Below are 13,437 nucleotides of genomic sequence, written 5' to 3'. Positions count from 1 at the left end.
TGGTCACAAAGATTGTTTTTTTCCTCTGGGTGATGATGAATTTCTTCTCTTGGCAGGAGAGGCTTAAAGTTGAGGCCTAAGATTCTGCTGGAGCCATCCATCCTCTCCTGGTGGCCTTCATCTTTGAGTTATTGATTATTCCCTTGTTCCTGGCCAGGTGCTGGGAGTCAGGCCAGGCTTCGGGTGGCCTGAGGGAGAAGCTAATGGTCCAGGCACACAGCCTAGCTCACCAGTATGCTCACCTCGTGCCCCCCATTACAGGGCTGTGCACCCAGATACACAGACATCATGTGTATACAAACTCTACACTCAGGCCACGCTTTTTGGTTGTCCGCCCCGCAGTAGACCCACAGGGAGCAAACACACACTGAGATATACACAGGAATATCCAGATGATGCACACACAGACACATGTAGACCTCCCCTCCACATCCACACACAGGGGTCCCCACAGGAAAGACGCAGCATACACAGAGGCTGACAACACAAGGCCACAGTCAATAACAATAATGACCATAGTTAACACATATTGCACACTTACTATATGCCGAGTATTCTTCTAAGCCTTTCCCAGAGAATCGTTTTAATTCTTACAGTTAGTAGAGATAGCTATTATTTTATCCCTTATTTCACAGATGAGGAAACTGAGGGACAGAAAAGTAAAACAAGATGCCTTAGGTCACAGAGTGGCCTGGCTCAGACAGAAGCACAGATTGCCTTCTCCCTCGCTCCTCGACCTCATTTATTTACAAAGACAGTCAGCAGCAGCATTGCCCCTCCCCCCCCCCCCGACCTGCTCCACACACACTCAGGGTGTGCGTCCTTTGGGAGCTAGGAGCCAAAGACGCAAGACCTAGCTTGTCGGCACAGCGAATTCAGACCGGGGACTGGACCACGTTTCAAAGGTAGTGGCGTGATCGGAAGCCTTGGGGGACGACGACGAGACGGCCAGCGTGAAGCGCTAGACACAGCACGGGCTGCGGATGGGCGTTCACCGGCTGTGCGGTGGACCGTCGTCGGGCAGTGGGCTTAGTGTGCCTGGAGGGCCTAGCCCGGGCTCCCCGCAGTCTCTCCCTGCGCCCTTGGCTGCACCCATTTCCCGGAGAGCAGCCTAGAGGCTCGAGGCCAAACAGCCTTAGATTTTTAGTAGAAGGGCCGCCGCGCTCCACCGCGCCCTCAGGCCACCGGCCGGCAGGGACCAGGGCAGGGGTCTGGGGTTCCAGTGGAGACAGTTTACCCGCAGGCGCCCACCGCGTCCCGCCCAGGCGCGCACCAAGTTCTTGGTACACCTTTTAACGGGAAAACAACAGCCACCATGGTTAGATACATGTTATTTATAATTCATGGGCTAGTCTTTGAACCCTTTCAAACAAAACCCACAGCGATTTCTTTGAAAGAAAAAAATGGTTGCTCTCTGCTCAGAACTCTTGGGTTTTCTAAGGACCCACGAGCCGCTGCACAGATAGTAAATTACCCCGCGCACCACATTTGTTTCTGATTATTTGCGTTGCAGTTAGTTTGTGAAATGAAACAGAAGAGTTTATAAAAATCCCTTATTTGGGAAGTAGGACACACATTCGACCCCAGCACTGTTCCTAGAAGGAGCTGTGCTATTCGGAAGGGGAAAGATGAGGGGAGTCCGTGTCAAATTAACCTCCCTCTCCTTGCCCAGGTCTCGAATCAGGATCCGATAAGCGTCTCTGGATTTTGCGTTCTGGCGCTACCCACCTAATGCTCCAACTCGGATAAGTTTTCCACGGGGTGGGAGGGGATAGGGAAGGGGAAATCCAAAAAGAATTTATCCAACCCCCCAGTGGTCGTTCTCTAACTTCTCTCTCTGCCTTGGACCCTGAGGACAAAGGCGCACGAGAAGAGAAAGGTGACCGGCGGGACCGTAATGGTTGTATCCAAATAGACGGCCCTTTCCACCCAGCTCTCAGTCCAAAACAGTGGATTTTTTGTTTATTTATTTATTTTTATTTGTGAAAGAAGGGAACATTTTAAGGAGAGGCCTCTCCGTGCCTACGCTCCCCAGGTATCCATCACCCCGCTCGGGCACGCCTGGGGAGACCGTCCGGCAAGTCCAAGAGGAAGCTCAGAGCTGCGGTGGCCGCGGAGACAGCTCGGCGGTGACGCAAGGTCCAGCAGGGATAACCCGACCCGGGGCAAGAGAGAGGATCCTTGTAGATTTCGGACAAGGGGGCTGCGCTCCATTGTTCACTCCGGGCCAATCAGGGTTTGCCCATTTCCTTGCAGCCAATCCCCCGTCACCCTCGCCTTCCTCCCAAGCCACCCCGCCCAACAGCCCCCAGGTCCCCATTACCTCCCCCACATCCCCCGCGGTTCTGGGGAAGCTTCGTGACGCCACAGGTCCCGCCCCCAGCTCCGGCCCCGGGCTAGTGCGTGCTGACGTCATGCTGCGTGCGGGCCGGTGCGGAATCGCTCCTTCAACTCAGCGGGGCAGGAGGAGTTAGTTACCAAAGAGCCGAGGCTGGGCGCGCGACCCTCGTCCTTCTGCCCTGGCTGCACACTTTGCGCACATCTCTTTTCTGCATGGTGGATATTATTTTTCATTATCCTTTTCTGGGTGCTATGGGGGATCATTCCAAGAGTAAGTCTTTCTCTCTGTGTGTGGTTGTGTATGTGTGTGTGCTTAATATGTAATATTTCTAATGCAGAAGAATGTTTAGCGGATTCTACAAGTGGCTTCTATTTGACAGGACGCTGGGAGAGAAAAATCAAAACGAATGCATTTCTCCTGCAGGCCACTTATCCTTTGGAATCCTGTTGTTTTAATTTACAACTAAACATTCTTTCTCAATGTTAGGCTGCTAGGCTGACCTCAGGCTGTGAAATCTGCTTCTGTTTTGCGCTAAGGCAATTATGTTTGATTTGGGGATGTGGGCTTTTTTGCTTGCGTGTCTTTCGGCTTTTCGAAGAAGACTTCTCTAGCTTGATCTGGGATATTTAAGAAGTGTCAGAGAGGACGAGAAGAGACTCCGCTGAAAGCTGATGGGTCTGTGTTGGGATTGGAGGTAGTCGCTGTAAGAGGGAGAATGTGGACAGAAATGCCGGAACATCACCATTCAGTATTGATGAGGTGGCGTCCGCAGTGCTTAAATGTCTTTTTATTCTTTCTTCTCACCTATTAGCTTTTAGTTACAAGATATATGGATAAAACGACTGTGTCCAAATGAATTTAGTAGCAAAAAAAAAAAAATGGGGGAGTGAAGGGGAGACAAAACCCCTCAAATTCAGAAGATTTTGTTTTTTCGTTTCCAATTGTTCGGACGTTTAGAAAACCCGCTTTTCCCTGTAATCGCAATTCTTGAAAGGGAACGAGCGAGTGAGCGAGTTGGGTTGGGGCTGGAGTGGCCGAGGCCCGCCCGGGTCCGGGCAGGCTGGCCTGACGCGGGCCCCGCGCCTTTCCTCGGCAGAGAAGCCCGGGACGGCCATGTGCGTGGGCTGCGGGAGTCAGATCCACGACCAGTTTATCCTGCGGGTGTCGCCCGACCTGGAGTGGCATGCCGCCTGCCTCAAGTGCGCCGAGTGCAGCCAGTACCTGGACGAGACGTGCACGTGCTTCGTGAGAGACGGGAAGACCTACTGCAAGCGGGACTATGTCAGGTGAGGCCCGCGAGAGCCGGGGCTCAGCTACCGCCTGCCGGGGCTGGGGCTGCAGGCGGCGGCTCGTCTGCGCTCCCAGGCCTGGGGAGAAGGCCACCCCCCACTACGAACGTGTGCCGCCGTGCGGCGTCTGGGCCCGCGAACTCCCCGAGGGCCGGTCCCCTCCAGCTCCCTGTGGGCCACAAAGCGTCCTGGGCGCGCGTGCCCGTTGCAGCCCGGGAAGCGAGGCGGGCCTCAGGCCCCTGGCTGACCCCGACCGCGCCTTGGGCCCGCAGGCTGTTCGGCATCAAGTGCGCCAAGTGCCAGGTGGGCTTCAGCAGCAGCGACCTGGTGATGCGGGCGCGGGACAGTGTGTATCACATCGAGTGCTTCCGCTGCTCCGTGTGCAGCCGCCAGCTGCTGCCCGGCGACGAGTTCTCGCTGCGGGAGCACGAGCTGCTCTGCCGCGCCGACCACGGCCTCCTGCTGGAGCGCGCCGCGGCGGGCAGCCCGCGCAGCCCCGGCCCGCTCCCCGGCGCCCGCGGCCTGCATCTGCCAGGTAAGCCGCGCGCGCCGGGTCCGGCGCCGCCGGCGCCGTTGTGAGTGCGTGCGTGTGTGTAGAGGGGTGCTTGTGCTCCGACAAAGAGTTGTCACTCGTGCGTGGTTCCATTTGCCAGGACTGTGTGCTTCTGTGTGAGTGCAGAACTGTGGCTAGGAACACAGCCGAGTGTATGCCAGGGCGGGGGGTGGGGGGGTGGGGTTGGGGGGGTGGGACACAATTCGTTCGTGGGTCAACATAAACCGGGATTGTGTGCATATGAGTGTGTGCCTATGGGGGCATTGTGGAGAATTGTGTTCTCCATGATCCGGAATACTGGGACACGGGGCTAGGAGAAGGAGGGTGAATAACAGAAAATGAAGTGGTGTCTGTCTGGGGAACGTGTATGGGGAATTTCAAGCAGTGTGTTGGTATTGCCAGAGAGGAAAGATAGGTTTGCCTGGGGGTATGTGTGCAAGGAATACAGCTCCCATCCTAGAGCTGGGCCTGAGGTCAGCCAGCCAGAAGGCTAGCTAGCTAGCCACCCCAACAAAGAGTGGTGTCTGTGTTGGTGTTCTGAGGCCCAGTTTGATGAACAATTTAGCCAAGTGCTTCTCCGGGAGGAGGGTGTGGCGGCACAGTGGACTTGGGATCACAGAAAATACTCAGGGGATGTTCTGGGTCCTAATCAGGAGCTGCCCAGAGATGGGGTCTGAGTGCACGTCAGTGGTCAGGCATCGTGCCTTAGGCTGGGCAGCTCCCAGCAGGCAGCCACAGACTCCAAGCACCAATCTCTACACCAGGCTGAGCCTCTGGGTGCTGTGTGGTCTTGTAATGCTCCTCCCCTCTCTGGTCCTCGGTTTGCCTCCCCTATAGAGTGAGGAAATTGGGCTGGGTGGATATTTGTAAATATTTATCCAGACCTAGTTATGCCTGCCCGGGGGATAAAAATTCAAACAGTGCGGCATGTCTCCATGGGTGTGTGGACCTGGTTTGGATGGGGGTGTGAAACAGGATGAAGCTGGTGTTGAGTGCACTCCATCTCGGGTCTCAGAGGGGCTCCCTTTTGTTTGTTGCGGGTTTGGGTTGCGGGCCGCGGGCATCAGGCTTTATTTACCCGGGGCTGAGAGAACCCCAAACCAAGCGGGAATGCTAGCGGCTGCGCTCGGGCCGGGAGGGTGAGCAGCCTTTGGGCGGGGGAACCTGGAACCTTGAAGGAGGAGACCCGGGAGCTGAGGCCCGAGGGCTGGCAGGGAAGAACGTTCTGTCCCTGGAGGCCCATTTGCGCTCCAGGTCGGGTCTTCGCGACCCTGTCCAAGTGGTCTCCGACGGAGGAGGAAGGGCTCTTGCAGGCCCCCAGGAGCGGGAGACAAGCCCCCTAATCGCGTAGCAGCGCCGTGCTCCGGGCCCTCGTCGGCCCCCTTCCCCCTCCAGAGTCCCGGGAGCTCCTCCTTCCTCTTCCTCTGAAACTCCGACTTCTTCCGGAGGGCCTCCTTCGTTCCGGAGGGCCTCCTTCGTCCCGCAGGGCCCAAGCGGGCATTCCTAGGGTCGGGTAAGTGGAGGAGGCACAGGCGGGAGCTGCCACTCCGGTCCCGCAGCGGCCTGGCGCAGGACTCCCACGCCCTGCTGGCGCTCCGGGGACCAAGCTCCGGGGCAGCCCGCTCCGGGAACTGGGGAAGGGACGAAAATGCACGGCTCCCTCCGGGTAGGACGCACAGCTGGAAAGGGAGACGAACAATAAAACGAAGTCACCGGAATCGAAGAGAAACGAAATAGGGCCTGGGAGGGCTCGGCCGCCGCAGGGCGGGGCACTGGGCGGGCGGGTGGCGGCCCGGCGCTCACCTCTGGTCCCCATGTCCTCGCAGACCCCGGGTCGGGCCGGCAGCCCTCGCTGCGCCCGCACGTGCACAAACAGACGGAGAAGACAACGCGCGTGCGGACGGTGCTCAACGAGAAGCAGCTGCACACTCTGCGGACCTGCTATGCCGCCAACCCGCGGCCCGACGCGCTCATGAAGGAGCAGCTGGTGGAGATGACCGGCCTGAGCCCACGGGTCATCCGCGTCTGGTTCCAGAACAAGCGTTGCAAGGACAAGAAGAAATCCATCCTCATGAAGCAGCTGCAGCAGCAGCAGCACAACGACAAGACGGTGAGGGACTGTGCACCGGAGGAGCGGGTCGGGCGGGGCCCCGAGTTCTGGGCGCGCTCTGGGGAGATCCAGGGGCAACTGGATTCTCCAAATAGCGTGTGTTTGCGAGTTCAGAGCAAGGCTTGCCTTGGGGATTAAGGCTGCTTAATTATGGTACCCTCGGTCGGATCTTCTTGTCCCTGCGACAGACCTGAGTTGGAGGCGCAGCTCCGAGCCCCAGGCGGCGTGGTTATGCAGCGCGTGCTAGTCGGGGCAGGTTGTGTCGTCTTGGCGTGGCTTGGTTTGGACACTTTTCCTCGCAAAAAATGGGCCCAGAGACCTCGAATTCCTTTGCTCTGTTGGCCCCACTTTTGGCTGGACTATGGTGGAGGTTTCTGGGTCCGGAGTATCTTAACTGGCAAAGGAGGACTACCTGGTTGTGGTGTTGGGGTGCCTCCGCCAAAACCGCTTCAGGCCCCCAAACCCCTTCAGGCCCCAAATCTCGGGCCAGTGCCTGGGGCCTCAGTGTCAAGGGTGTGGTGGGAGTCGCAGGACCTAACTTGAGCATCCCTCACCCCCACTTCTGCTTGTCCCTCAGAGCCTCCAGGGATTGACCGGGACGCCCCTGGTGGCCGGCAGCCCCATCCGTCACGAGAGCGCTGTGCAGGGCAGCGCAGTCGAGGTGCAGACGTACCAGCCACCGTGGAAAGCCCTCAGCGAGTTTGCCCTCCAGAGTGACCTGGACCAACCCGCCTTCCAGCAGCTGGTGAGGTCCTGCCCCACCCACCCGGGCCTCAGGACTCGGAGGGGTGGGATTTAGCTGTTTGATCAAGGTGGGAAGGAGGGACTTCTCAGGGGATGAGGGGCTGGGGGCAGATCTAGGCAACGAGAGATAAGGGGATAAATAAGGGGACTGCAGCAGCACCTCAGCCCATAATTCGCCCTTAACCAGGTCTCCCTGGATTAAAGCACTCGCAAGGGAGGTCGAGGGATTAACCAACCCGAGCTCCCGCCCTAATACCCCAGCGTGCGCTTGGGGACCTGGCCCGCATCTCCGAAGGCCTTGCTCCCAGCCAGTGGCTTGTCCCTAAGGGACACCCTCGAATTCAGAGTATGCGGCCTGGGAGCAGCAGCTCCAGTGCCCCTTCACCTGCCTCTTCCTGGTGTCTCTGCATCCTCAGGTCTCCTTCTCTGAGTCTGGCTCCCTAGGCAACTCCTCCGGCAGCGATGTGACCTCCCTGTCCTCGCAACTCCCGGACACCCCCAACAGCATGGTGCCGAGTCCCGTGGAGACGTGAGAGGACCCCACCCTCGCCAGCCCGCGGACCTCGCATGCTCCCTGCATGAGATTCACCCATGCTCAAGCCATTCCAGCTCCGAAAACTCTCTCGCCTTTGTAATTATTATTGTTATTTAAAGAGAGAGGACAGAGAAGCGGTCAGGACAGCCCTAAGCTCCAGGATACAACCTGCTTTCACCAGACCGGAGAGCCCTGCTCCAAGAACTTTTATTTTTTCAAAACCAGAATTTGGGATTTACTAGCGTTAGCTCTGCCCTCTCCTCTTCCCTCGCTGCGCGTGGCCAGCGCAGCTCTGTCCGCGCCCCCTACCCGTGAAGAACAGGCGGGGCCCATCCGGCGCTGGGCCACATGAACTCGTTCAGGCGGGCCCCCACCCCAAGCCGGCCCCGCGCCCCCAGGCAGCTTTGCCCGGGCTCTAAGCGGGGACGATTCAAATGGAACAGACAATGAATCCCCAAAGCGCATGATTGCCGCAAAAAAGTAGAAATGAGACTTTCCTTGAAAATGTTTTAAATTATCAGTCGACGGAGGACAGAGTGTGTGAGCCTTTGCCGAACAAAACGTAAGTTATTGTTATTTATTGTGAGAACAGCCAGTTCACAGTGGGATGGATATTTTGATCTTAATAAAAAAATAATAACCCGATGCGATGCTGCTCCTGTGTGCTGTGCGCGCAGCGGGAGGGCCGGACCCACGCAGGTTGGGGCTTGGAGCTCGTTTCAACGAAAACACCGCCCTGCGGAGCCCACCGCGAGGTCCCGTGGGGGTGGGCCCGGCTGCTAGTGCCCGCGCCTCGCGCGCCGCCCCTCCGGGGGCTCCCGCGCGGCCGGGGGCGGGCCCGGCGGGGATTGGGCGCTGCGCGGGGGGCGGGGCTGGGTCGGTGCGCCCCCCGGCGGCCCCGGCCAGGGCCGAAAGCGCCGTGGCCCTGCGGGAAGCCGGCGCACACTCCCTGCTCCAGGCCGCTGTCGGCATTGCCCACCCTCCACCCCGGTCCCCTCGCGCTTCGCGGCCGAAGCCCGCGGGGCAGGTGGGGAGACCCTCGTTTGAGCGGGAAACCGGCGACGCTCGGGTGGCGGTTGTTCCGCGGGCTCCAGCCTGCGGTCAGGCTCGCGAGGGCGTCTCGTTCCCTCGGCTTTGCCTCTGCTCCTGGAGCAGAATGCAGCCTCGTGCCCGCCAAGGGCCGAGGCGCCTTCCCTCGCTGCATTTTCGGCCGGCGCACTCGGGCCCTGCCGGCGCTTTTTCCCGACCCACTGCCCCGGGCACCTCGCCGCCTGCCACTCCCGCCAAGCCGCCGAGCAGGGAGCCCGCGGGCCCGGGGCGAACAGGGGGTCTGTGACGGCTCACCCTCGGCGCTGTCCCCAGAGTGGATGCGCGACGTGATCAATCTCGCTGCATTTATTAATTCCCCCGTCTAGACAGAGGAGAAGGCCGGGCGGCGGCTCCTTATCTGCATTTGGCATCACCTGCAAACGATACACTGAAGGAGCCACAACAAGCCCCCGCTAGGATCGCGGCTGCCCGGGAAAATAAGTCCACCCAGAACCAGTCTGGCGTGTCCTTGGTTTATTTTCTTTCCAGACCCGAAATGCAGGCGGCGGGGGATGGCCCGGGTGGGAGGGGGCTGGGAATGGCCCCTGGATATGCCGTGCCCAGGTCACTTGGTGTGACATTTCAAACCCCTGCGACTTGTTTTCTTGAAAACGGGCTTTAGTGATCGCAGGAAATAAGCGAGAGATACTGAATCTCCAGCAGGCCCCCGGGCAAGCACAAAAAACAGGAGGCTCAGGTTTTACCCTTAACAAATATTTAACCCTTTGGCAGCCTGGGACAGTTCTTTCCCTCAGACCAGGCCTCACTTGGTGGACTCGGGAAACTGCCACCCTACCAGTCAATCCACTACTCTTTAAGGATCTCTGGCATTGGGTTTCCGTTTCCTTGTCCCTCGAGATAAATGACCCACAAGTATATCCTTCTTTGTCCAGGATTTGTTTTGAAAGACGGAAATGTCCTGAATAGGGGATAGCTCAGGTAGAGTCTGGTTAGGGAAGACGGGTCTGAGGGCCAGCTGTGGTCGCTGGATAAAGGAGTCCGTGCCTTCTGTTCGGAAGCTTTGGGCTGCTTGGATGGCCAGAGGCCACTGTCGGTTTTTCAGCGGAGCTGACGGCAGGATTCCATCACCGGGTCCCTTCCCCTCCCCGCCCCCATTAGAAAAGGAAAGCTGGAAGACTGGCAGTCAATTATTGAAAGAAAATGGGAGGTGGGAAAATCAAGACAAATTTATATTTTACTTCCTCAAAGTCAAGGTGATGCTAGCACAAAATTTGAAGAGAACATTCCCTTTCTTTGGGATTTAGGAAATGGTGCCGCAAACTTAGAGATAAGGGAAGAGATCTGTAGGGTTTAATGAGGACCAGCTTTACCTCTCAAGTGCCTAGAAACGGTTTTAATAACCAGGGTTAGGTTCTTTGAGGCTTCGCTCCCTTAACTGAGACCATTTCCTCCCAAAGAGAAATACAGATATTTCCTCTTACCTCCTGACTGGCCACTGGGTAGTATGCTAAACTTCCAAGAAATCTTAATTTTAAAAACTTCTAATTAATCCAGTTTATTGGGTTTTGTCATTTTTAAAAAGGAAACAACAGGTTCTTGAGTAAAGAATTTCATTAATGTTTATTGTTAATTAGCTCTGAATTTGTGCTTTTGACAGACTATTTTAATGCTATGGATGGAAACATCTGCTAATTACAGTAAACTCTTATTCTTGGATCAAATATCTAATTCCTCTTTTTGATATTTCTGTGAGTGTGCTGATTTTGAATATTGGGAAATTACCCAGATAAAAGTGGTTACTGTGTATCAGGATGCCTGAAGCCATCTGTATTACTGTATAAAACATCATAAGCTCTTCTCCTGTAGTTTGCTGCTAGCTGCCCAAAAGGGAGGACTGTTTCCCATGTGGGTTACCAGGGAAAGGCTTTGACTTTGAAGCCTTATTGCAATGGTCACTGGTGAGGTGTCAGATCTATGGTTGGTTAGTTACATTAATAAATATCAGTTTTACTGGTTCCCAGGCCATCATTAAACATGTTCTGTAATACAGTTGGGATTTCCTTGTAAATTAAATTACCTGTAACAATTACAAATGTTGTATTTTATGCTTACTGAACTTTGAAAGTGAGACACCCAATTGTGTGGTAAAAAGTCAGTTCAATAAAAAGGGGCCATAGGTGGAAAATGGGAGTTATTTAACTAGATTCACATTAGAATAATATTTTTTTCCAGAAGACCATCTAATAATTTGGATAACCCTATGTGATTGAGGCAGGAAAGGGATTCCCAGAGATGGAAAAGTTTATGGCCATTATACCACAAAATTTAATACATATTGAAACAATTCTGGGAAATTCAGAGTCCCTGTGGCAGTATTCCCAACGAACTTTAATATTTAATGGGTTGTGGAACAGAAATCAGCCTTTCAATTTTGAATGTGGAATGGCTTAAAGCTCAGAGCTGCAAACACTGGGTTTAAGTGAGACATCATCTAAGATTGTTCTCTAGAAAATGTTAAGATTCTGCCACTGCTGCCTAGGGGAGGACATACATTGCCACACATTTAGTTAGCTGTGTTTTCCCATACAAATGATCACCAAAGAGAGCAAGAGAATTAGCTGAATAGCAGCATGCTGGAGAGAGGAAACAATGAATGAATAATAAACTATTTGAAGAGAAGTTCCAAGCAGGAAATTCAGAGTTTATTAAACTGATGTAGGGAAGATTAGAGGCTTTTAAATATGGGTCTGATTGATGTAAAGGTAAACTCTCCTCAGGATACTGGGATTCAGTGCAATAATGAGGATTGGGTGACCAATTACAGACTAGCACCTTGTTGAGAGAGCCCCTGCATGAACGATGCAGATAAACGCAGTTTTTCTATTGAAAAAGCGCACAAGGAAATACACATCGGGATCCAGATGTGGATTTGGGGTTGGCTCAATTTATAAAGTAAGTTTGGGGCCCCGCAGCAATCGGGCCAGAAAAGCAGGAGTGCTAGGTGAGTCGGGCCTTCGGATTAGGGCACCTCAAGGTCAGGCGCTGGCGGGGGGAGAATGAGTCAGGGAGAGAGCGGACGGGCAGTTCAGGAAGGCTGAGAATCTCCTTCCTGGGAAACAGGATATTTAAAGGGGTGGTTTGAATACAGAAGGCAGGAGAACCCTTGTGCTGGGGAGGTGGGAACTGGGAGAGAGAAGTGGAAGAATAGGGTGAGGAGTAATCCCTTTCCAGATTATTGAGAACCAAGAATTTAGAAGGCTGGCAAGGAGTTCTGGAATTAAGGACCCAAGTGGTTTTCCCAGCTGGGGAAGGAAGGAAGAAAGAAAGAAAGGGAAGGCTGGTCCGGGAGGTGAAGTCCGGACCTAGGTTCAACGGGGGCGACGTTCGGGGTTGGGGGGGTCACAGGGTCCCCGAGTGTCTGGAGCCAGGGAGAGGCTCCGGAACTTCGGGCAGGAAGCTGCGGCTGCGACATCCTGTTGAGCGTCCAGGATGACGACGAGCCCTATCGGGCTCCCCGGAAAGCGAGCTGCCACCGGGAGCAGGAAACTCAGTTGGGCAACCGCGTTGGGCGCTCAAATGTCACAGCTTTTTCCTATTTGGCTCAGATTCTGGGCTCTGATGCCCGAGCGAAATTGTTGCTTTTGCTCCAGCTGTGCCCATTCGCACCGTCAGCTTTACAGGCTGGACCCAGCAGAGGCCTTTCGCCTGGGCCCAGCGTGATCCACCTGTGGCCCCTCAGCCTCGGGAGACCCGGGATGCGGCCCCGGCCGCAGGAGAAAGCCAGTGGGTGGCACTCGTCCCCGCAGACTGGGAACAAGATGTGCCGGCGCTCTCACCTGCGCGCCGCGCTCCCCGCCCCCCCCCCCCCCCCCGCCCCGGTCCCTGGAGAGTTTAGAAGTCGTAAAACTCAGGGGAGTTAGAGCTTAAATCACTCTGTCCGCGCGGAACGCGCCTAAAAAGAGGCAACTCGAGACGCGCAGAAACCGTACGGGTCGCGAGGCGCCGCGCAGCTCCAGGCCGGATTCTCGCCAACTCCCCAGCCGGGCGGAGCCCGCATTCGTCTCCATCAAACCCCCTCCCCTCCCGGACGAGGGGGGCAAATGACACCATTCAATTAAATGTTTAATTGCGAATTCTGGTATGGTTTCTGGGAGGTTAATCACAGCTGTCTCAATTATTTATGGATTTCTGGCAAATTTCCGACTAGATAAGAAGTATATTCTATTGTGAAGCGTCTTGCAGGAAATCTTATAAATATTTGATTATTCCTTTCAGCTGCTGCAAGGATTCTGCGTTCACGCCCCAAGACGCGCTGGGGGAGCGGCGTTCGGGAACTCCTCTCCCGGTTGGGGCGCCCCGGGCGGGCGGCTGCTGGTCGCGGAGAGAGCCGGCCGCCGACACCTGCCTGCTCCCCGCCCCGCGCCCCTCCCCCGCCCCGGGCCGCGGAGGAGCCCCGGCAGCGGTCCGGGAGGGGGGTGCGGGCGCCGGGGCCCAGCCCCTCGGCCTCGGGGCGCGGCGCACAGCCCGGATTGTCGCGGTTCTGCGCGCGTCGCGGCGGGGACCCGGATTCCGGGTCCCGCACCTCCGGCCGGGTCACCGCCCGAGTCCTGTCGGGAGGGGCTTCCCGAGAGCAGGTCCCACTGGCTCGGGAGCGGGTGGCCCCCTCCCAGCTGCCCCGGCGACACTCGCGGGGTCGGGGCCCCAGCCGGGCAGCGGCCCCGGCGGCCCGACGTGCGGAAGACGCCGGGGTCGCGGCGCACTGGGGGGAGTTCGCCATTGATTGATTGATTGTTGGAATTTTTGAGACCTCTTTAT

At 56.3% G+C, this 13,437-nt stretch overlaps 1 protein-coding gene across 1 annotated transcript; it reads left to right on the top strand.

Moving 5' to 3' along the window:
* The first annotated feature begins 2,460 nt into the window (after nucleotides 1-2,460).
* On the top strand, nucleotides 2,461-8,057 carry ISL2 (ISL LIM homeobox 2). Its single transcript, XM_027572685.2, has 6 exons — nucleotides 2,461-2,611; nucleotides 3,438-3,627; nucleotides 3,903-4,165; nucleotides 6,010-6,293; nucleotides 6,871-7,038; nucleotides 7,454-8,057. Exons 1-6 carry the CDS (start codon nucleotides 2,554-2,556, stop codon nucleotides 7,568-7,570), a joined length of 1,080 nt encoding a protein of 359 aa, XP_027428486.1. The 5' UTR covers nucleotides 2,461-2,553; the 3' UTR covers nucleotides 7,571-8,057.
* The last annotated feature ends 5,380 nt before the right edge of the window (nucleotides 8,058-13,437 follow it).

This window comes from Zalophus californianus, chromosome 6 (assembly GCF_009762305.2).
Source record: "Zalophus californianus isolate mZalCal1 chromosome 6, mZalCal1.pri.v2, whole genome shotgun sequence".
NCBI classification, from domain to species: domain Eukaryota; kingdom Metazoa; phylum Chordata; class Mammalia; order Carnivora; family Otariidae; genus Zalophus; species Zalophus californianus.
The sequence above is the reverse complement of the archived record's forward strand: the minus strand, read 5'-3'. Positions and strand labels throughout refer to the sequence as shown.

Coding starts and splice junctions, on each gene's coding strand:
- ISL2 (XM_027572685.2), top strand. CDS start 2,554: ATGGTGGATATTATTTTTCATTATCCTTTTCTGGGTGCTATGGGGGAT. Junction 6,294..6,870: donor AGCAGCACAACGACAAGACG/GTGAGGGACTGT, acceptor CTTGTCCCTCAG/AGCCTCCAGGGATTGACCGG. Junction 7,039..7,453: donor AACCCGCCTTCCAGCAGCTG/GTGAGGTCCTGC, acceptor CTGCATCCTCAG/GTCTCCTTCTCTGAGTCTGG.